General features: G+C 45.5%; 1 protein-coding gene across 3 annotated transcripts in view; it reads right to left on the bottom strand.

The window, feature by feature from the left end:
• Positions 1–22,780: 22,780 nt before the first annotated feature.
• Positions 22,781–23,943, bottom strand: part of LOC110485559 (platelet-derived growth factor subunit A-like) — a 12,255-nt gene continuing 11,092 nt past the window's right edge. For 2 of the 3 annotated variants that reach the window (XR_005036861.1, XM_036949215.1), the window contains one exon: positions 22,781–23,484. Coding sequence is in view for 2 of the 3 variants with exons in the window: in XM_036949215.1 (XP_036805110.1) it covers positions 23,474–23,484 (11 nt within the window). In the remaining variant the exon portion in view is untranslated. Of the gene's footprint in view, positions 23,485–23,781; positions 23,935–23,943 lie in introns of all 3 variants that reach the window. The other variant, XM_036949213.1, reaches the window with a different exon arrangement.

Raw genomic sequence — 23,943 nt, 5'->3', positions numbered from 1 at the left:
TCTGGATCTGAAGGTTGACCCCGCTGAACCACTGACGTATACTACCAACATTAGGCCATGGGTCATCAGGTAAGACCTGATTGTTGAGGAGGTGTTACTGCTTCAGGTCAGGGTGTTAGGGTCATCAGGTAAGACCTGATCGTTGAGGAGGTGTTACTGCTTCAGGTCAGGGTGTTAGGGTCATCACGTAAGACCTGATCGTTGAGGAGGAGTTACTGCTTCAGGTCAGGGTGTTAGGGTCATCAGGTAAGACCTGATCGTTGAGGAGGTGTTACTGCTTCAGGTCAGGGTGTTAGGGTCATCAGGTAAGACCTGATCGTTGAGGAGGTGTTACTGCTACAGGTCAGAGTGTTAGGGTCATCAGGTAAGACCTGATCGTTGAGGAGGTGTTACTGCATCAGGTCAGGGTGTTAGGGTCATCAGGTAAGACCTGATCGTTGAGGAGGTATTACTGCTACAGGTAAGGGTGTTAGGGTCATCAGAATAGACCTGATCGTTGAGGAGGTGTTACTGCTTCAGGTCAGGGTGTTAGGGTCATCAGAATAGACCTGATCGTTGAGGAGGTGTTACTGCTTCAGGTAAAGGTGTTAGGGTCATCAGAATAGACCTGATCGTTGAGGAGGTGTTACTGCTTTAGGTAAGGGTGTTAGGGTCATCAGAATAGACCTGATCGTTGAGGAGGTATTACTGCTACAGGTCAGGGTGTTAGGGTGATCAGAATAGACCTGATCATTGCGGTCAGGTCAGGGTGTTAGGGTCATCTCCTTTTTTGGGGCTCATGAATCCTAGGGCAGGGTTGTCGTCATGAATCCTAGGGCAGGGTTGTCGTCATGAATCCTAGGGCAGGGTTGTCGTCATGAATCCTAGGGCAGGGTTGGGGTCATGAATCCTAGGGCAGGGTTGGGGTCATGAATCCTAGGGCAGGGTTGGGGTCATTTCTTCTTCCAATTTGGAATTGGAATTACTTCCCAAATTGACTGAATTAAAATGGACCTAACCCTGCCCTAAGGCATTGAGCTTCGCAATAGCTTTACAATAGCATCAGAATGTGACTTCAGAAGAGGTTTCCTGTAGATGCAAAGAATCAATGCGTGACCAAGTTATTTATTGCAGTCAGGTATCCAGGCCTGAGCAAATGGAGTCACCCAGGACAATGAAAAAGGTAAGGACACACATTCCTTTGAGGGAGGATATCAGTTGTATCTATGCATAACAGTATGTTGGATGACCATGTAGCATATCCTGAGGATAGTTTTCCAAACTAGCTCCAGACAGAGTCAGCTCACTGAGTCCAGGTACTGTCTGTCTGTACTGTGTGTTCCGGGTATTATGAGCAGAACAGACCAATTGACTGGGAATGTTAGCCAACATTTATATTTTTTGCAATGCCAGTTCGAGAGAGCACCATTTCTGGGTTACATAACCCAGTGAGTGGGTGGTCCGCTTTGGGTCTCTCCTGGGTCCTTGTCTGGTTCCCCTTTAGCACACACACACACACACACACACACACACACACACACACACACACACACACACACACACACACACACACACACACACACACACACACACACACACACACACATAACTGCCTCTGCTGATTTTAATAGCTGTGGGGGAACCATGTCCGCGGAGCTACTTTACTTATCAAGGCTCCGGATTTGTGGATTTGTATCACTGTAATGTGAATATGTTCCCTGGTGGAAACCCTTTGGCAAACCACAAAACATTTGACTCTGATTCTAAAAAGAGACCAGGCCTGACTCACATGTTTCAATGATTTGAAAAATCAGCCACAAGACATCAGAGTTGTAGGGGCTTAAAAGTAGAGATGGAGGAGGAGGATAGCAGTGGAGGGAAGGAGAAGGAAGGAGAGGGGAGGAGACGGAAGGAGAGGGGAGGAGACGACGGGATACTGTTGAAAGATTTTCCCCACATCCCTCCTCTTCTTCACTCCCTTTGTCCCTCGCTTCCACTTTTCATCTGTAGCATCCAGGAAATGGACTGTGCTCAGCCTCAACACAGAGAGCCCATCTGTCACCACAACCCTTTGAGTTCGCCAGGCCAAGCTGTAACATATAACAACTGTTACCATTGTCCGAGACAAGCAGAGAGAGGCTGGCTACAAGGAACAAGACAAGTGGACTCAAACAGAAGAATGACATGTCTATGGTACAACAGCTTGTCCTGTTGACAAAACTCTTCACCTAGCCTAACATCCTGCCACGGTCTGTGTTTTCTGCAGTTCTAACCCCCCTCCCTGGCCCTCCCTTCTCTCCACACTTTTCACCTCTCTCTCAACCTGAGAGACAAGACAAACATCTCTAATGGCTTATGTCTCCACTTGGTATGTGAAGTGCTCAACAAGAGAGAGAGAGAGAGAGAGAGAGAGAGAGAGAGAGAGAGAGAGAGAGGGAGAGGGAGAGAGAGAGACAGAAGACATTGGCCGACCTGCCCAGAAAAACCTACCTGAGGCTAGAAAAACAAGCTGAAAGCGTTGGTGGTCTCATGGGAGAAGCGATAGAGAAAAGAGAGGTGGAGGTTAAAAGAGGAGGAGCAAAAGGAGGTGAAGACCTGACCTGTAGCTGGAGGCCACATAGCTTAACAACCACCCCAGGGGGAAGGTCAAAGGGATGGGCTGGGCGGTGAGGGGCTGGGATCCCAGAGTGCCACGAGCCCCAGGCTTCACCCGGGCCTTTGGTCTGGGGTGGAGGGATGCCAAGCAGGGTCTTTGGTCTGGAGGAGATGGAGAGATAGGAAGGAAGTTCTTGGGAACTGCATGGTGGTTAGGCCTGTGGAAGAGGTCTGCTTTTACAAATTAGACACACACACACACACACACACACACACACACACACACACACACACACACACACACACACACACACACACACACTGTGGGAGTGCAGACTATGTACAAATTACAGAGGGTGGTAGTCGTTGACCCCTGTCTGAGTAGAGTGGATCCATCTTGATAATGCTGATGACTCACTGTGGTACAGGAAGTGGTTTTAACCAATCAGGACTTTTGATTTGCCCCTAATGCCTGATCAGATAGCCTACAACATATCCGCAATGTGTAGTAAATATTTATAGACACAACATAACCTCCTTCTCCTCCCTTTCCAACATACAGAATACACAACTTGATTACTTGGTGATGCCATAGAATGTCAGAGATATGGGATTACTGATAAAGCAGGTTGGGCTCCCCTGAACTTCAGTGAAGAAGATGAGAAAGAAGGGATGAAGATGGGTGGAATAGGAGGACGGAGGAGGGGGATGGAAGAGGAGGATGGAAGAGGAGGACGGAGGAGGAGGACAGAGGAGGAGGACAGAGGAGGAGGATGGAAGAGGAGGGCGGAGGACGGAGGATGGAGGAGGAAGATGGAAGAGGAGGACGGAGGAGTAGGACGGAGGAGGAGGATGGAAGAGGAGGATGGAGGACAGAGGAGAAGGACAGAGGACGAAGATGGAAGAGAAGGACGGAGGACGGAGGAGGAGGATGGAAGAGGAGGACGGAGGAAGAGGATGCAGGGTATTGATGGCTTAGATCCCAAAACGACATCTGGCCAGAGCTTAGGTCCAGGCACGGCATGCAGTGGACAGTGTGCATGACGGGACATCAAGGTATTGCACAACAGCTATAGTATAGCTTTACCATAACCCCCAGTCAGCCCCAGTCATACAGACCACTGGAAATCCCATCAAATCCAGTCATAAATTGAACTGTATTTATGACATGAACAGGACTCTCGTGCTCTTGCGGCTTTCTCTCTTGATCTCTCTCTCTCTCTCTCTCTCACACACGCACGCACGCACGCACGCACGCACGCACGCACGCACACACACACACACACACACACACACACAAACAGAAATTCATGCAGGCACACATGCACACACCTGAGGGGTCCAATAACTGAAGCCCCATATCTGCTGTCTCCATTTCCTCCTCTTCTCGGTGTCTTTGTTCGTCTGTTCTTCCCTCTTTTCATCAGAAATCCCTTTACTGTATTGGCAGGAGGATGATTTGCTATTGCCAAAGAATTTCAGACACGCATCAGACAGAGATATCAAAACAATGGGATATCTTTCCGCTCCTGTCCTCCCCTCTCATTCATCCTGTCGTCCTCTTTTTCTTTCCTCCCTTCTTCCAGTGGTGCTGTAGGTACATGTGTACTGTACGTAGGACAACAGAGATCCTATATGTTCTTGGATATTGCACTGGAACTTTACCCTAAATGATGACTTCTTCCTTTTCACATGGCCACATGGTTTCAATATCAGACATGGTTTCAATATCAGACATATCTCCACAACCTTTCTCCCTGTCTCTCTCTCTCACTCTAACTCTCTAACTCTTTCGCTATCTATCTATCTATCTATCTATCTATCTATCTATCTATCTATCTATCTATCTATCTATCTATCTATCTATCTATCTATCTATCTATCTATCTATCTATCGATCTATCTATCTCTCCTTTGCACTCGCTCTCTCTCTCTCTCTGTATATCTCTCTCTGTCTATATATAGTATTTCTGTATTTCTCTCTCCCTTTCATTCTCTCTCTCTACTCTCATTTATCCCCTCTTCTCTCATCACCGTTTCAAAACAACATTAAACCAGGAGCCAAGTCAAGTTACCTCAACTCTGGCATCAGACTTTCATATTGGCCAAGCTACTCTCTTCTCTTTGTTCCTGAGTCTTTTTATTTTGTTCTCCCCCCCTTCTCCTCCCTCCTCCCCCTTTCTCCCCCATCCTGTCGATGAAGAGGATTTTGGAGCTCAGTATACGGGATCAAACAGCAGGACAGAAGTGAAGTGAAGAGCAAAGTGTCTCTCTTTCATGTCTCCTCTAAGCTGTGTGTGTGTGAGTGTGTGTGTTTCTGTGTGTGGAGCCGTAGTGTCTTTCATGTCTCCCTAATAAGCCTATGGAGATTAAGACACAGAGACATCAGAACTGTAGGAAAGCCTGAGGGCTGTATGGGCTTTAGGACAGGGAGAGGATAGAGGAGGAGGGAGAATGAGAGGAGGAGAGCGAGAGGAGGAGAGAGAGAGGAGGAGAGTGAGTGAGTGAGTGAGTGAGTGAGTGAGTGAGTGAGTGAGTGAGTGAGTGAGTGAGTGAGTGAGTGAGTGAGTGAGTGAGTGAGTGAGTGAGTGAGTGAGTGAGTCAGTGAGTCAGTGAGTGAGTGAGGGAGAGAGAAGAGAGAGAGGAGGGAGAGAGAAAAGAGAGAGAGAGACAGAGAGAGGAGAGAGAGACAGAGAGGTGGACAGAGAGAGAGAGAGTGAAAGAAAGAAAGAAAGAAAGAGAGAGAAAGAGAGAGAGGGAGAGAGAGAAAGAGAGTGCGAGCCTACAAGAGCACAGAGTAGACTGTTAGCTTGTATGCCTGCATGCTTTTGTGTGTGGGGGAGGGGGGGGGGGGGTGGTTGACAGGGCAGTGATTGGTGTCCCTTCTCTTTGTTGAGGTAAGATTCCCCTTCCCCCTTCCTCCCTCCTCTCTCCCCCCTCTCTCGCCCCCCATGTGTGAAAGCGCCTCCGTGGAATCTCGTCTCTGTACGGAGGGCAAGCTGGCACCTGACTGGTGGACAAAGCCAGAGGTCAGGGGTCACCAGTTAAAGGTCGGAGGTTAAGAGAAGAGCCTCGATGTGGAAGTGGATGAATGAATGGTCAGTACCTCTATGTCAATTCATCTTCTTTCCTATTAACTGTATGTTTAAACTGAGGCCCTGCCTCTTTTGAATAGGTAAGTGAGTCACTGTATCAATACTATGAAATAGTCATAAATAGCAACACATTATCTGAGGTATGCAAGAAATGGACTTGAATCCACATTGACAAGATCCTGCTCTTTCAAGGTTGTGTGCTCTTAAGATTCTATCTCTACTTTCTCCATCCTTTTTCTCTTTCCTTTCAAGTCAGGGAGATGGAGGAGGACAAGGAGAAGAGGAGGATGTATAGACGAGTCTTTCTTTCACCTGCCTTCTCTTTTGTCCTCTGTGTTGTCCGAGGAAGATGGTTTATGGGTCGTGTAGAGCAGAGGACTGTGGCTCTGTTTGATGGGTCGCTGCGCGGCTTTGACTTTTAACTTTGTGAGGACTTCACTGAAGCATGATCCCCAGCCTCAGCATTCAGACGGGCACTTTGGTGTCCAGACCGGCAGATGGAGGTTGAGATAGGCCTAGTTAAGTCCTGTCCTGTTTACAACATCAACAAATATCTCTGGACAGGAAATGGAAAGCATGTAGCTGGATGCAACAGTTGGATGCAGTCTTTTTTTCTCACGTTTGAATTGTGTTCTGAAAGTGTCCGCGGAGGATTGATGAACTAGAAGTGTTTGGAGTGACTGAGTAATAGAATTCAATACACGTGTAGTGCCTAAAAACAATGCATGCTACCAGACCGGTGTTTGTGAGTGTGTGTGTGTGTGTCTATGCTTGTGAATGTGTATGCGGGTGTGTTTGACCGTGATCCTCAGTCTAGTGATCTTCAACTTTGCATGTCCAATGTGGTCTCAGGGCAATTTGTATTATTCTGTAGGTAAATCTGTGACACTCCATTTAGTTCGATATGCTAGGTTACATTATGAATGGAATAGCCGTCGTACAATATCGTACGAATTAGAGGAAGTATAGTATGATACGTCTTAACCGGTCGTACAATAGCATACGAAATGGATGTTGTAGTTGGAGGATGTATAGTATTGCACATCTTTATCTGAGACCAGGTCGCTTGTTACACAGTAACAAGAAAGGAGAATTGTGGGGAGAATTTATGTTCGCGATTAAGAGAACCAACGAATTTGGGTTAGGTGAATTGGGTTGTTCTGTTTGTCCACTCATTAGAGGACCATCATCTCTCTGTGCTCTACAACTCAACACGGTCATAAAAACTCTTGGCCCAGTGGCCTATTCATCTCTAGCCCTCCCCTCCTCTTCTCCTCTCTTCCTCTCTTCCCTCTTCCTCTTTCAGCCCATTGAAGGCTCTTCCTCTTTCAGCCCATTGAAGGCTCTTCCTCTTTCAGCCCATTGAAGGCTCTTCCTCTTTCAGCCCATTGAAGGCTCTTCCTCTTTCAGCCCATTGAAGGCTCTTCCTCTTTCAGCCCATTGAAGGCTCTTCCTCTTTCAGCCCATTGAAGGCTCTTCCCCTCTTCCTCTTTCAGCCCATTGAAGGCTCTTCCCCTCTTCCTCTTTCAGCCCATTGAAGGCTCTTCCCCTCTTCCTCTTTCAGCCCATTGAAGGCTCTTCTTCTCTTCCCTCTTCCTCTTTCAGTCCATTGAAGGCTCTTCCTCTCTTCCCCTCTTCCTCTTTCAGCCCATTGAAGGCTCTTCCTCTCTTCCTTTTTCAGCCCATTGAAGGCTCTTCCCATCTTCCTCTTTCAGCCCATTGAAGGCTCTTCTTCTCTTCCCTCTTCCTCTTTCAGTCCATTGAAGGCTCTTCCTCTCTTCCCCTCTTCCTCTTTCAGCCCATTGAAGGTTCTTCCTCTTTCAGCCCATTGAAGGCTCTTCCTCTCTTCCCTCTTCCTCTTTCAGCCCATTGAAGGCTCTTCCTCTTTCAGCCCATTGAAGGCTCTTCCTCTTTCAGCCCATTGAAGGCTCTTCCTCTCTTCCCTCTTCCTCTTTCAGCCCATTGAAGGCTCTTCCTCTGCCATGTTGAAACACCAGATGAATTATCTTCTCAGAGAGCTTCATAACTCATAGAATTCTACACGTGAAAGGCAGCAGGTAGCCTACCAGCAAGTAGCATAGCGGTTAGAGCGTTGGGCCGGTCACTGAAAGGTCGCTGGTTCAAATACTCAAGCTGACAAGGTGAAAATCTGTTGATGTGCCCTTGAGCAAGGCACGTAACTCTAATTTGCTACATAGGTGCTGGACTACATAGGTGCTGATCCTGTAAAACAACACTTGTCATGGTGTATGTGACAATAATTTAAGACATATTTTAAGTGCAAAACAAGAAAGAACGCTGTCTTTGATGACTTGGTAATCAGTTATTGGTGATAGAATGTAGCATCCTTTACTAGGCTTGATGATGGTAGCATCCTTTACTAGGCTTGATGATGGTAGCATCCTTTACTAGGCTGGATGATGGTAGCATCCTTTACTAGGCTTGATGATGGTAGCATCCTTTACTAGGCTTGATGATGGTAGCATCCTTTACCAGGCTTGATGATGGTAGCATCCTTTATTAGGCTTGATGATGGTAGCATCCTTTACTAGGCTTGATGATGGTAGCATCCTTTACTAGGCTTGATGATGGTAGCATCCTTTACTAGGCTGGATGATGGTAGCATCCTTTACTAGGCTTGATGATGGTAGCATCCTTTACTAGGCTTGATGATGGTAGCATCCTTTACTAGGCTGGATGACTTGGTAATCAGTTGTTGGTGATAGTATGTAGCATCCTTTACTAGGCTGGATGATGGTAGCATCCTTTACCAGGCTTGATGATGGTAGCATCCTTTACTAGGCTTGATGATGGTAGCATCCTTTACTAGGCTTGATGATGGTAGCATCATTTACTAGACTTGATGATGGTAGCATCCTTTACTAGGCTTGATGATGGTAGCATCCTTTACTAGGCTTGATGATGGTAGCATCCTTTACTAGGCTTGATGATGGTAGCATCCTTTACTGGGCTTGATGATGGTAGCATCCTTTACTAGGCTTGATGATGGTAGCATCCTTTACTAGGCTTGATGATGGTAGCATCCTTTACTAGGCTTGATGATGGTAGCATCCTTTACTAGGCTTGATGATGGTAGCATCCTTTACTAGGCTTGATGATGGTAGCATCCTTTACTAGGCTTGATGATGGTAGCATCCTTTACTAGGCTTGATGATGGTAGCATCATTTACTAGGCTTGATGATGGTAGCATACTTTACTAGACTTGATGATGGTAGCATCCTTTACTAGGCTTTATGATGGTAGCATCCGTTACTAGGCTTGATGATGGTAGCATCCTTTACTAGCCTTGATGATGGTAGCATCCTTACTAGGCTTGATGATGGTAGCATCCTTTACTAGGCTTGATGATGGTAGCATCCTTTAGTAGGCTTGATGATGGTAGCATCCTTTAGTAGGCTTGATGATGGTAGCATCCTTACTAGGCTTGATGATGGTAGCATCCTTTACCAGGCTTGATGATGGTAGTATCCTTTACCAGGCTTGATGATGGTAGCATCCTTTACCAGGCTTGATGATGGTAGCATCCTTTACTAGGCTTGATGATGGTAGCATCCTTTACTAGGCTGGATGATGGTAGCATCCTTTACTAGGCTTGATGATGGTAGCATCCTTTACTAGGCTTGATGATGGTAGCATCCTTTACCAGGCTTGATGATGGTAGCATCCTTTATTAGGCTTGATGATGGTAGCATCCTTTACTAGGCTTGATGATGGTAGCATCCTTTACTAGGCTTGATGATGGTAGCATCCTTTACTAGGCTGGATGATGGTAGCATCCTTTACTAGGCTTGATGATGGTAGCATCCTTTACTAGGCTTGATGATGGTAGCATCCTTTACTAGGCTTGATGATGGTAGCATCCTTTACCAGGCTTGATGATGGTAGCATCCTTTATTAGGCTTGATGATGGTAGCATCCTTTACTAGGCTTGATGATGGTAGCATCCTTTACTAGGCTTGATGATGGTAGCATCCTTTACTAGGCTGGATGATGGTAGCATCCTTTACTAGGCTTGATGATGGTAGCATCCTTTACTAGGCTTGATGATGGTAGCATCCTTTACTAGGCTGGATGACTTGGTAATCAGTTGTTGGTGATAGTATGTAGCATCCTTTACTAGGCTGGATGATGGTAGCATCCTTTACCAGGCTTGATGATGGTAGCATCCTTTACTAGGCTTGATGATGGTAGCATCCTTTACTAGGCTTGATGATGGTAGCATCATTTACTAGACTTGATGATGGTAGCATCCTTTACTAGGCTTGATGATGGTAGCATCCTTTACTAGGCTTGATGATGGTAGCATCCTTTACTAGGCTTGATGATGGTAGCATCCTTTACTGGGCTTGATGATGGTAGCATCCTTTACTAGGCTTGATGATGGTAGCATCCTTTACTAGGCTTGATGATGGTAGCATCCTTTACTAGGCTTGATGATGGTAGCATCCTTTACTAGGCTTGATGATGGTAGCATCCTTTACTAGGCTTGATGATGGTAGCATCCTTTACTAGGCTTGATGATGGTAGCATCCTTTACTAGGCTTGATGATGGTAGCATCATTTACTAGGCTTGATGATGGTAGCATACTTTACTAGACTTGATGATGGTAGCATCCTTTACTAGGCTTTATGATGGTAGCATCCGTTACTAGGCTTGATGATGGTAGCATCCTTTACTAGCCTTGATGATGGTAGCATCCTTACTAGGCTTGATGATGGTAGCATCCTTTACTAGGCTTGATGATGGTAGCATCCTTTAGTAGGCTTGATGATGGTAGCATCCTTTAGTAGGCTTGATGATGGTAGCATCCTTACTAGGCTTGATGATGGTAGCATCCTTTACCAGGCTTGATGATGGTAGTATCCTTTACCAGGCTTGATGATGGTAGCATCCTTTACCAGGCTTGATGATGGTAGCATCCTTTACTAGGCTTGATGATGGTAGCATCCTTTACTAGGCTTGATGATGGTAGCATCCTTTACCAGGCTTGATGATGGTAGCATCCTTTACTAGGCTTGATGATGGTAGCATCCTTTACCAGGCTTGATGATGGTAGCATCCTTTACCAGGCTTGATGATGGTAGCATCCTTTACCAGGCTTGATGATGGTAGCATCCTTTACTAGGCTTGATGATGGTAGCATCCTTTAGTAGGCTTGATGATGGTAGCATCCTTTACTAGGCTTGATGATGGTAGCATCCTTTACCAGGCTTGATGATGGTAGCATCCTTTACCAGGCTTGATGATGGTAGCATCATTTACTAGGCTTGATGATGGTAGCATCCTTTACTAGGCTTGATGATGGTAGCATCCTTTACTAGGCTTGATGATGGTAGCATCCTTTACTAGGCTTGATGATGGTAGCATCCTTTACCAGGCTTGATGATGGTAGCATCCTTTACTAGGCTTGATGATGGTAGCATCCTTTACCAGGCTTGATGATGGTAGCATCCTTTACCAGGCTTGATGATGGTAGCATCCTTTACCAGGCTTGATGATGGTAGCATCCTTTACTAGGCTTGATGATGGTAGCATCCTTTAGTAGGCTTGATGATGGTAGCATCCTTTACTAGGCTTGATGATGGTAGCATCCTTTACCAGGCTTGATGATGGTAGCATCATTTACTAGGCTTGATGATGGTAGCATCCTTTACCAGGCTTGATGATGGTAGCATCCTTTACCAGGCTTGATGATGGTAGCATCATTTACTAGGCTTGATGATGGTAGCATCCTTTACTAGGCTTGATGATGGTAGCATCCTTTACCAGGCTTGATGATGGTAGCATCCTTTACTAGACTTGATGACTTTGACGTTCACAATAATGACAAACAGTCAAATGCAAACGCTTTATTCACCTCCGGTCCTCTATCCTCTTGTTCTCCTCCTCCCTCTTACATTCTCTCTATCATGCAGTATCATGTCATCCTGCCTCATGGTACTGAGTGACAAACTGACCTGATTCCCCTCCCACGCTCCCACGCTCCAACTTCTGTTCTTCTAATCCCTTCCCTTCATTACAAAAGGAAATGGGTTTGTTGGACCCATTCATACCCATCCCATGTTTAAATTTGACAATATAGGCTATTCAATGTACAGATGTAGGATCTTAATTTGATCACTCTTTTGTTGCTGAGAATTGTCCTGCAACACGGGAAATGAGCTTCGTGATCTACATGAATTCACTGAAAACCCACACTAACATCATTGCGCTTCTCCTCTAACCTTTTTTTGTCCCGATAATAAGATCAAGCAACATTATGCACAAAACGTTCAAATCCTCTTTGCTGCAGGATTATTTTGCTGCGACAATACTGGTCAGATGGCGTTCCTACATATAGTATGTACTCTTTATATTCTGCAGTTAACGTTCATTATAGTTGACAAGTATATGGTTTAACATGGACTTTCCCAACGGTGGTGTTAGCTAAGAGTTAGCAGAACTCACACTGCTTGCGTCCCAAATGGCCCTACGTGCACCGTTCTAAAGTAGTGCACTATACAGGGAATAGGCTGCCATTTGGGACTCAGACACGGGCTCTTAATGGCGTTTGAAGATAATGAAAATGCACCATCGAGGATTAGAGCCAGAAAACAGAGTAAACTGGACCGTTAACGACTACTATAACTGTTAATAGACTTTGCTTACTGTCCCTCTCATACACACTGAACCACTCAATCTGCAACACAGGCAGCAGCAGCAAGTAGTTTAGAGAGGAAGCTGGAGATGTGAGAACGGGCTGGACTGGTGTAACTGAGAATGTTAGGTCGGGTTATGTAATGTTAAGTAATTCAGTGTCACACACGCAAGCACACATACACACACACTCCAGCCCCCAGCTGTTTGAGTGACCGGAGCCGACACTCAAAAAGCACTTAGCGACCTACAGACAGAGGCTCCTGTTCTCTCTACCTTCTCTCCCTGTTGACTCCCATTCACTCTGACCCTACACGTCTCTCGTCTCTTTGTCTGTCTAAAACAAACTAACTGGCAGGGTATTTTCACACTCTTCACTGGGCCAACTAAAGACAATGATTTTTGTGGTGATGGAGTGACGGACTGATGAGGTGTAGAAGTTTGAAGGGGGTGGTGTGTGTATGTGAGATGGAGGGGGGGGGGGGGGGGTATAGGGTTGTGTGTGTGTGTGTGTGTGTGTGTGTGTGTGTGTGTGTGTGTGACACAGTGTGACTATAGATGACAGCAGGAAGGCTTCTTATAGTGTGGGGGGCAGTCAGGGGGTTAAAGGGGAGCTTTAAAAGCTTTAAAGAAGCTGAATAATAGTCATCAGGGAGGGAGAGTGGGGTAGAGGTGGGTAAGGGTAATGGGGGTTGGGTTGGGGAGGAGTGAGGGGGGGTTCATTTGATACCAATCAAGCAGAAATTCCCCCGAGGGTCCTTCTGTGACTCTTTGAACAACCCCTCTTGCTCTCATCCACCTCCTCCACCTCCTCATCCACCTCATCCACCTCCTCTACCATCCTCCACCTCCTCCACCTCATCCACCTCCTCTACCCTCCTCCACCTCCTCTACCCTCCTCCACCTCCTCCACTCTCCTCTCCTCTTCTCTCACTCCCCACTACCCATCTTTCTCCAGGCCCAAACCCTGCTGCTTCCTATTATGTCTTGGAGTAAGCTTAAACACACCAATACCTCCTCCCTATCCTCTTCTCCGCTAGTCTCTCTCAATTCAATATAACACCACTACTAACTGAAGAGCCACAGCCAGGCCCTTTCTTACTGTCATGTGACACAACACAATGAAAGGGAAAACTTTCCCTATCAAATAACAGATTCATATGTAATTATTAGCCATTTCTTGTTTTCTCAAGATCTGTTATCAGAGTTATTCTAATCATTCCCAGTGAAAGATTTCTGGGACGATACAGGAAATGAGATTGTCGGGCTCAACAAAACAAATAGATAATTCTTGGACGTATTTATTCTAGAGCTGTACCCTCAGGTGTGGGTGGTGGTGGAGGGATGATAGGTATATTGTGATGTCACATCCTGTAATCAGAATTGGTTCAAATTTGGTTAAAAGTGACACTCCCAGAGCTTCTGCGTAATTTCAGAGGGTATTTTTGAAATAAGTGTTCATGAGCCAAAACGGGTCCCTGAACATTGTGCACAATTGTGTACCACGTCATCCAATTGGTATGATACAATATATATACAAAAGTAGGTGGACACCCCTTAAAATTTGTGATTTAGGTTATTTCAGCCACACCCATTACTGACAGGTGTATAAAATCGAGCACACCGCCATGCAATCTCCATAGACAAACATTGTCAGTAGAATGGCCTTACTGAAGAGCTCAGTGACTTTCAATGTGGCACCATCATAGGATGCCACCTTTCCAACAAGTCAGTTTGTTAAATTTCTGCCTTGCTAGTGCTGCCCCGATCAACTGTAAGTGCTGTTATTGTGAAGTGGAAGTGTTTAGGAGCAACAACGGCTCAGCCGGGAAGTTGTCGGCCACACAAGCTCACAGAACGGGACCGCCGAGTCCTGAAGCGCGTAGCACGTAAAAATGGTCTGTCCTCGGATGCAGCTCTCACTACCGAGTTCCACTCACTACCAAGTTCCAAACCGCCTCTGGAAGCAACACCCCATTGAAGCCTAAGATCACCATGTGCAAGGCCAAGCGCTGGCTGGAGTTGTGTAAAGCTCGCCACCATTAGAGTGAGAACACCATCTGGCAGTCCTACTGACAAGTCTGGGGTTGGCGGATGCCAGGAGAACACTACCTGCCCGAATGCGTAGTTCCTACTGTAAAGTTTGGTGGAGAATAAATAATGGTCTGTGGCTGTTTTTCATAGTTCGGGCTAGACCCCTTAGTTGCAGTGAGGGGAAATCTTAACGCTACAGCATACAATGACATTCTAGACAATTCTGTGCTTCCAACTTTGTGGCAACAGTTTGCGGAAGGCACTTTCCTGTTTCAGCATGACAATGCCCACATGCACAAAGCGAGGTCCATACAGAAATGGTTTGTCGAGATTGGTGTGGAAGAACTTGACTGGCCTGCACAGAGCCCTGACCTCAACCCCATTGAACACCTTTGGGATGAATTGGAACGCCGACTGCAAGCCAGGCCTAATCACCCAACATCAGTGCTGACCTCACTAATGCTCTTGTGGCTGAATGGAAGCAAGTCCCCAAAGCAATGTTCCAACATCTAGCGGAAAGCCTTCCCAGAAGAGTGGAGGCTGTTATAGCAGCAGAGGGGGACCGACTCCATATTAATGGCCATTATTTTGGAATGAGATGTTTAACGGGCAGATGTCCACATACCTTTGGTCTGTATATTACGATTTCCAATTCGTACAATATGTTACGAATTTGCAAGTGCTTAAGATCCCGGAATGCATCTTTAAGGTTAGGGTTAGGGTCAGGGTTAAGGGTTAAATGTTTTGTTAAGGTCAAGTTTAGATTTTGATTAGTGGTTTTGAAGGTCAGCAGTGTCCTTATAGAGTCTCCCTGCCTACGGCCCAGAGACAAAGCGAGACATTTCATAGGCTTCTTTTTTCTGGTTCATATACAGTCAATGAGCTAAGTAGACCAGACCCCGTTGCTATGACAACTGGTGCCTATGGGAGAGCCATCCTTTAAGTAGAATGGAACTGTGACCATTTCTTCCAATAGTAAACAGCCTTTATGGGATATAGTCAATTTATTCACCATGGCCCTCCAGGCAGGAAGAAGGAGAAGAAGAGACGCAAACACAGAAATTTAGTAAACAAAAGAGGATGAGGTGATTTGTTATGGTGGGTTAGGATGAAGCATATTACCAAAGATAAATAAATAAGTAGATAAATGAAGATGTCTCACAATGTTTAACATTGAAAAAAATGGTCACAGTTCCGGTCTGCTTAAGGGATGGCTCTCCCATAGGCACCAACGCATTAGCAGCTGAGTCTGGTCATTGAATGTACATGAATCAGAAAAAAGGAGCAAGTGAGATATCTCGCTTCCTCTTCCATCTCTGATATTACTGCAGCATCCATTCACTTTCTGTTATATACTGCAGTATTGCAATGGTGTGTCTGGTGGTGGGAACATTGAGAGAGTGAGTGGGAATCACCCGGCAGTGGGAGGTAGATGTGTTTATCTGGTAATCAGACATAAAGAACCACAGTACGACACACAGGGTGTGGAGAAGACGTGTTTACTTTTAATCATGGTAGAGAGAGGAGGAGAGGAGAGGAGAGGAGAGGAGAGGAGAGGAGAGGAGAGGAGAGGAGAGGAGAGGAGAGGAGAGGAGAGGAGGGAATCTGAGTGAGGAGAGAGAGGGGAGGAGACACTATGAAAACCTGTTGCTCTCATGTCATGGTATTGGGGGCATGGGGGGGATGTCTCTCTCTCCTTCCCTCGCTCCCTCTCTCAACCCAAGTTGACATCCCAAACACTCAACCCTGACCTTTACCCTGACCCTAAGGGCTGAGTCACTGAGGTAGTGACACCAGCTTCTTCTGATTGGTTAAGACAGAACAGGGTGCTGTACATGATATTGTTTGCTCAATTCATGATGTTGTGGTGATGTGGTCATGTGGTCTTGATGTGTTGGTCTTGTCCCGTGGTCTTGATGTGATGGTCTTGTCCCATGGTCTTGATGTCATGGTCTTGTCCCATGGTCTTGATGTGATGGTCTTGTCCCGTGGTCTTGATGTGTTGGTCTTGTCCCGTGGTCTTGATGTGATGGTCTTGTCCCGTGGTCTTGATGTGTTGGTCTTGTCCCGTGGTCTTGATGTGATGGTCTTGTCCCGTGGTCTTGATGTGATGGTCTTGTCCCGTGGTCTTGATGTGATGGTCTTGTCCCGTGGTCTTGATGTGATGGTCTTGTCCCGTGGTCTTGATGTGATGGTCTTGTCCCGTGGTCTTGATGTGATGGTCTTGTCCCGTGGTCTTGATGTGATGGTCTTGTCCCGTGGTCTTGATGTGATGGTCTTGTCCCGTGGTCTTGATGTGATGGTCTTGTCCCGTGGTCTTGATGTGATGGTATTGTCCCGTGGTCTTGATGTGATGGTCTTGTCCCGTGGTCTTGATGTGATGGTCTTGTCCCGTGGTCTTGATGTGATGGTCTTGTCCCGTGGTCTTGATGTGATTGAAAAGCTAAGTGTTTTTTTTGTAATATAAATGGAAGCTGTGATTCCAGAACATGTTTTCAGAACATTCCAATTTCCTGGATGTGAATCAACACCTAAAGCATTTTGTAATGAAGCCGTTATGACTTGTTTGGAATCCATTATTTATTATATTACATTTTTATCTATTTTGGACTCGTTTATTAGATGTAACGATATAACCATTTCTATCGTCGTCTGGTCCTGGGCTCGTAAAAACATCCTTCTATTAGTTGGACATATTTGGTCAGTTATGGAGGCTGTCGATGCACAAAGATAAAACATACAACCAATGATGCATATAAACCCTGAAGTACTGATGCTATGTATTGGCCAATGAGAGGCTGAACATACTGGCACGCCCCAGTAGGAGCAGTCCTCCATAGGAATGAATGGAGTTCTACTGTATGTCAATTCAATGTTTCAAGGACAAAATGTAATGTATTTCAGTATTATTTCGTTGTAGTGGGGACAGCAACATTAGAACTTTCAAAAAAGTATATTTTAAGGAATAATGTTTTATACAGTGCCTTGGGGGGGGGGGGGTGAATAGTTACGCACGCTCACGCTCTGTTTTTTTGTTCTTGTTTGGTTCACAATAAAAAAACATTGTGCATCTTTAAAGTAGTAGGCATGTTGTGTAAATCAAATGATACAACCCCCCCAAAAATACTAAGGTACTGGGTTCAATTCTTGTAGGGATCACCTACACATACTTAAAAAGCACTGTATAAATAAAGGAAAACACACATGAAGTGTCTTCATAGGGCGTTGGGGCACCACGAGTCAGAACAGATTCATACAACTTGGCATAGATTCTACCAGTGTCTGGAACTCTATTGGAGGAATGTGACACAATTCTTCCACAAGAAATTCCATGATTTGGTGTTTTGTTGATGTTGGTTGGAAAACGCTGCCTCAGGCACTACTTCAGAATCCCCAATAAGTGTTTAATTGGATGCATTTTCATGCTCATCAAACCATTCAGTGACCACTCATGCCCTGTGGATGGGCTCATTGTCCTCCTATGGGGCATAGGTATGGTAGCCAAAATAATGCCCAAAATAATGGCCTGCCCAGCTTTTTTAAACCTGACTCTGAGCATGATGGGATGGTAATTGCTTCATTAACTCAGGATCCACACCTGTGTGGAAGCACCTGCTTTCAATATGCTTTGTATAACTAATTTCCTCAAGTGTTTCCATTATTTAGGCAGTTACCTGTAGATGTTCTGTGTTACACCTTCATTTCAGGTCATCACTGAAATAGAGCTGGGATTCAGGCTACAGTGTTCAGGATTACATGGGACAATCAAATCAAATCGGTAGCGTACACAGACTTGTTACAGCAGTTGACTAAGCAATCCAGCTTAGTCACTGATGAAACCCGACAGTAAAGCCAGAACAGCAGCTACTCGGCTTATAATATGAGGTTGACTTTTTCTCCTAACCGTTGATCTGGGGTCAGATCTGTCCTCAGCCACTAATGGTTGCAGTTAGGATTGGGGCTAAAGGTAATCTGATCCTAGATCAGTTGTCTGGTGACAGAGACTTATAGCAGGTCATACATGGGCTGTAGAACACTGACCCTTTCAGATTTCAGCTGGAGACCCAGGGGAGAGTTAATCTGGCTTTGTCGAGCTACGGCTTTAGCTGGGGTTTCCCCGCTCTCCCTCTTTTTCTCTCCATCCCTCTCTCCTCTTTCTCATTTCACCCCCTTCCTCTCACCTTTCAAACCCTCTTACACACAATCTTAAACCCCATCTGTCTCGCTTTCTTTCTTTCTTTCGTTCCTTTTCTTTCTTTCTTTCTTTCTTTCTTTCTTTCTTTCTTTCTCTCTACTTTCCCTCCCTCGCTCTCAATCTTAATTCCACATCTGGTTCCCACCACATCTTATCCACTTTTTACTCTCCCTCCCTCTCCACCTCTTTCCCTCACTTTCTGTCTCTCTTCCTTATCTCTCCCTCTCTCTCTCGCTCCGCCCCTCTGCGCTGACCAGCTGGTAAGTGTCTTCACTGACATTTTAACCTCTCCCTGACCCAGTATGTAATACCTACGTGTTTCAAGCAGACCACCATAGTCCCTGTGCCCAAGAACGCCAAGGCAACTTGTCTCAAGGACCATCGCCCTGTAGCACTCACGTCTGTAGCCATGAAATGCTTTGAAAGGCTGGTCATGGTTCACATCAACACCATCATCCTAGACACCCTGGACCCACTACAATTTGCATACTGCCCCAACAGATCCACAGATGACGCAATCTCTATCGCACTCCACACTGCCCTTTCTCACTTGAACAAAAGAAACACCTATTTGAGAATGCTGTTCATTGACTACAGCTCAGCATTCAACGCCACAGTTCCCTCTAAGCTCGTCACCTAGCTAAGGACCCTGGGACTAAACACCTCCCTCTGAAACTGGATACTGGACTTCCTGACGGGTCTCCCCCAGGTGGTAAGGGTAGGCAACAACACATTCGCCATGCTGACCATCAACACTGGGGCCCCTCAGGGGTGCGTGCTTAGTCCCCTCTTGTACTCCCTGTTCACCCACAACCACGTGGCCAAACACAACTCCAACACCATCATTAAGTTTGCGGACGACACAACAGTGGAAGGCCTGATCACCGACAACAATGAGACAACCTTTAGGGAGGAGTTCAGAGACCTGGCTGTGTGGTACCAGGACAGAAACCTCTCCCTCAATGTCAGCAAGACAAAGGAGCTGATGATACAGCCTATAAGGAGGAAGTCAGAGACCTGGCAGTGTGATACCAGGACAACAACCTCTCACTCAATGTGAGCAAGACAGAGGTGCTGATGAGACTACCTATAGGGAGGAGGTCAGAGACCTGACAGTGTGATACTAGGACAACAACCTCTCCCTCAATGTGAGCAAGACAGAGGAGCTGATGAGACTACCTATAGGGAGGAGGTCAGAGACCTGACAGTGTGGTACCAGGACAACCTCTCCCTCAATGTCAGCAAGACAGAGGAGCTGATGGTGGACTATAGGATACAGAGATCTGAGCATGCCCCCATCCACATCAAATGGCCTGTTGTGGATCAGGTCGAGAGCTTCAAGTTCCTCAGTGTCCACATCACTAAGGACTTAACATGGTCCACACACACCGACAAAGTTGTGAAGAGGGCACAACAATGCCTCTTCCCCCTCAGGAGGCTGAAAAGATTTGCCAAATCCTCAAAACGTTCTACAGCTGCACCATTGAGAGCACCTTGACTGGCTGCATCACCGCTTGATATGGCAACTTCTTGGCATCCGACCGCAAGGCACTACAGAGGGTACATCACTGGGGCCGAGCTCCCTGTCATTCAGGACCTCTATACCAGGCGGTGTCAGAGGAAGGCCTTAAAAATGGGCAAAGACTCCAGCCACCGAAGTCATAGACTGTTCCCTCTCCTACCGCACGGAAAGCCATACCGATGCACCAAGTCTGGAACCAACAGGACCCTGAACAGCCTGAACAGCTTCTACCCCCAAGCTATAAGACTGCTAAATAGTTACTGTAGTTAAATATATATATTTACAAGTTTTTTAACCTTTATTTAACTAGGCAAGTCAGTTAAGAACAAATTCTTATTTACAATGACGGCCTACCCTAACCCATATATATCTCAATTACCTCGTAGCCCTGCAGATGGACTCGGTACCCGTACCCTGTTAGCCAAGTTATCGTTACTCATTGTGTCATGTTGTTCTATTTCTAATATTCCTCTTTAGTTCTCTCTGCATTGTTGAGATGTGGCATTTCATTGTTAGTCTACACCTGTTGTTTACAAAGCATGTGACAAATACAATTAGATTTTATTTGAATGGAAGGAAGGAGAGAGGGACATTTTAAGGTTTGATTTGATCTCACTCTCTTCCTATCCCTCTCCTACTCCATTGCTCTGTCTCTCTCTCTCTCTCTCGCTCTCTCATTTTCTATCCCTCTTTCGCCTTCTTTCTGTCCCTCTTTCTTTCTTTCTCTCTCATGGTAAAAGCTGGACAACCATAGCATGTGTACAGTATGTTAAAATCTCATTTGTAGCACAATGTAGAATGAAAGCATAAGGGCTTTTCTCCTTACACACCATACACACACCAGACACACACGCACCAGACACAGTGTCCCCTTTGTCCTGCAGTACTGTATAACTCACTCAATTAGGAAGTGTATGTATTGCAGCGAGCAGTGAGCGGGCACTCCAGTCCAAAAGCCTGGTGTGTGTGTGTGTGTGTGTGTGTGTGTGTGTGTGTGTGTGTGTGTGTGTGTGTGTGTGTGTGTGTGTGTGTGTGTGTGTGTGTGTGTGTGTGTGGGTGCGTGCGTGCGTGCGTGCGTGCGTGCGTGCGTGCGTGTGCCTGTGTGGGTGTGTGTGTGTGTGTGCGTGTGTGTGTGTGTGTGGGTGGGTCCAAAAGCCCAGTCAGTCTGTTTCGAATATTGGCAAACGTCTTCAGTAAGCGTTTATATCAACCGATCCAAGAGAAATACCCTGGCAACATTTGGTTATGTAACCCAACCTCAAACTAATATGAAGTCTGTCTGTGTTTGTGTCGCCTCCTTTTAAAACCACACCACAACCCGACAAACATTAGTTTTGTTCATTGTTTGTTATGAATATAGTCCACTGTGACACTCACTAAATGGTAGCATTTTTATGCTATGTCAGGATTATCTTTTGACGTTAGGAAATGTGAAGGGGAGTTTGACTGGGAGTGAGTACCGTGTTACCGCCACCATAGACTGTAACGTCATAATGACACAGAGACAGAGCGAGAGAAAGGCTTCTGGCTCCGAGGGTTGCATTTTGGGCTGTAGTTTGGGTTTGGAAAAGGATTATGGGGGAGCAGTTTATGGTTTGGCAGAGAGGGTGAATATAATTTTGAGAAACCACAAAGGCACACAATCCCTCCTCTATTTCACTGGTTTATTCACTAAGTAAAAGTCTTGCTAAACCAATGGAGCCGGGTCTGTCCGTCCATGGCGTCTTATAACACTGGTGGATTGTGGGAACTAAAGAGATGCCATATTACCACTTCAACTAAGGTGTCACTGATTAAGATGTAAAAACTGCATGTCATACATGAGTGTATACACTGTATTATCAAAGTTATTTCCTTTCTGTGAGAACTTTGAAGTGATTTATATGTTGAAACTAAGTCAGCATCTGGGATTCTTTGAAAAGTTACAGAATAATAACAGCATTGACTTTTTACTATTTTCCTAAACACAGTATCTCATCCCTTACTGAGAGAGTACAATAATAAGACTATCTTATTCATTTATGAAGGGTTCTTAGTAAAACCGTTACCTGGGCCTGTGTTGACAAAGTGTCTCAGAAAAGATTGCTGATCTAGGATCAGTGTAGCCTGTTAGATCATAATGAATAAGATTACAATGGACAGGTGGAACCTGATCCTAGATCAGCACTTTTCCTCTGAGACGCTTTAGAATACAGGCCCTGCTCTATAACCTGAGAGTTGCTTTGGCATTAGCAGTGTGTTGGTCTTGATATCTACTTCCTTCCTCTCTGTATTGAAGGTATGTATGAGTGAGAGCAGAGATATACTCAGTTACTAGTTCACAGAGGTTTCATGTTCAAAGTGTCTGAGTATGGGTCATAAGAGGTGACCCCTTAAGTTGTACACTCTCTCTCTCTCTCTCTCTCTCTCTCTCTCTCTCTCTCTCTCTCTCTCTCTCTCTCTCTCTCTCTCTCTCTCTCTCTCTCTCTCTCTCTCTCTCTCTCTCTCTCTCTCTCTCTCTCTCTCTCTCTCTCTCTCTCTCTCTCTCTCTCTCTCTCTCTCTCTCTCTCTCTCTCTCTCTCTCTCTCTCTCTCTCTCTCTCTCTCTCTCTCTCTCTCTCTCTCTCTCTCTCTCTCTCTCTCTCTCTCTCCCCCCCCCCCCCCCCCCCCCCCCCCTCTCTCTCTCTCTCTCTCGACATTATAACTAAAGACATTATAACAAATTGACATTATAAATATTTATTAGTAACTTGTAACTTCCTTTATGTGAATAACATACCAGAAACTAATCAAGAAGTCAGTCAGCAATAGAAAACCAGGGTTACAAAAATAAGAGGATATACACCATGTAGGTGACTTCCTTCCGTTCCAGAAGGAGAGTACATCTTGGAATCTTGTAATATACAAAACATAATCCCAGTCACTGTCCTCGGAATCTGATGGAAAAATCCAGAAGCATCTTGGGAGGATTCCAAACCGCGTGTCATCCAAAATCATGGGAGTAGTCTTGTAGTCAGAAGTCCTTTATATAAAGACTGCAACTCCCATAGTCCTCCAGTATCCAATCATCTACCTCTCTTCTTCTCCCAGTTGGCGTAGTCATGTTATTTGACACTTGTCAATCATCAAATCGAAGCCACACCCACTCCTAATACCGAAGTCCTTATTTCCATCTTCCAGAAACATCATTCCCGATTCTGGCAATATTTTGACGTTATCAAAATGATTGATTTTTGAAGGTTCGTCTTGTGGGAAGATATAGAATATAACATAAATAGAATATGTTCTCTGTCCTCTGTCCCCACTTCTCTTGTTGCCATCACACACAACGTGGCTGAAGTTCATATCTCAGTCTGAGAAACATGTTCTCTTCCCTCTTCCTCTCTTTCACTCTTCTCTCTTTCATCCATCTGTCTTCACCTTACGCCTGATGGGAGGAGAGAAATAGGTACCAAACGTTAGCTTAGCCAATCAGACAATTCAAGTCATCCCCCCAATGTCAAATGTTCACCACTTAAAACAATGAATCTTTAGCACCCCCATCTTTCACCACCAAATACAACCTCCATACCCAATGTAATCAGCCAAGGCACCAGTCACCAATTAAAACCACTTCCTAATTTCACCCCCTCTTCCTGTTCGATTGATACTGGTCTCTGATTGGCGATTCCCATGATTGCCGTTTAAACCCAGATCATTGATTGGCCGTAGTGCTAATGCCTACCGTAATGACACTAATAAACACTCATGTTTTTCCACATGCCCGAGAAAGGTATGAGAAATTCTTTGAGGTTTTTGAGCTTTTTACGTTTCCTCCCTTTACCCTTGGTCCTACTGGGTCCTGTGAATGAAGGGGGAGGAGGGGGAAGAGGGGGGTCTATAAAGA

This window comes from Oncorhynchus mykiss, chromosome 17 (genome assembly GCF_013265735.2).
Source record: "Oncorhynchus mykiss isolate Arlee chromosome 17, USDA_OmykA_1.1, whole genome shotgun sequence".
NCBI classification, from domain to species: Eukaryota; Metazoa; Chordata; class Actinopteri; order Salmoniformes; family Salmonidae; genus Oncorhynchus; species Oncorhynchus mykiss.
This window is presented reverse-complemented; position numbering and strand designations above follow the sequence as displayed.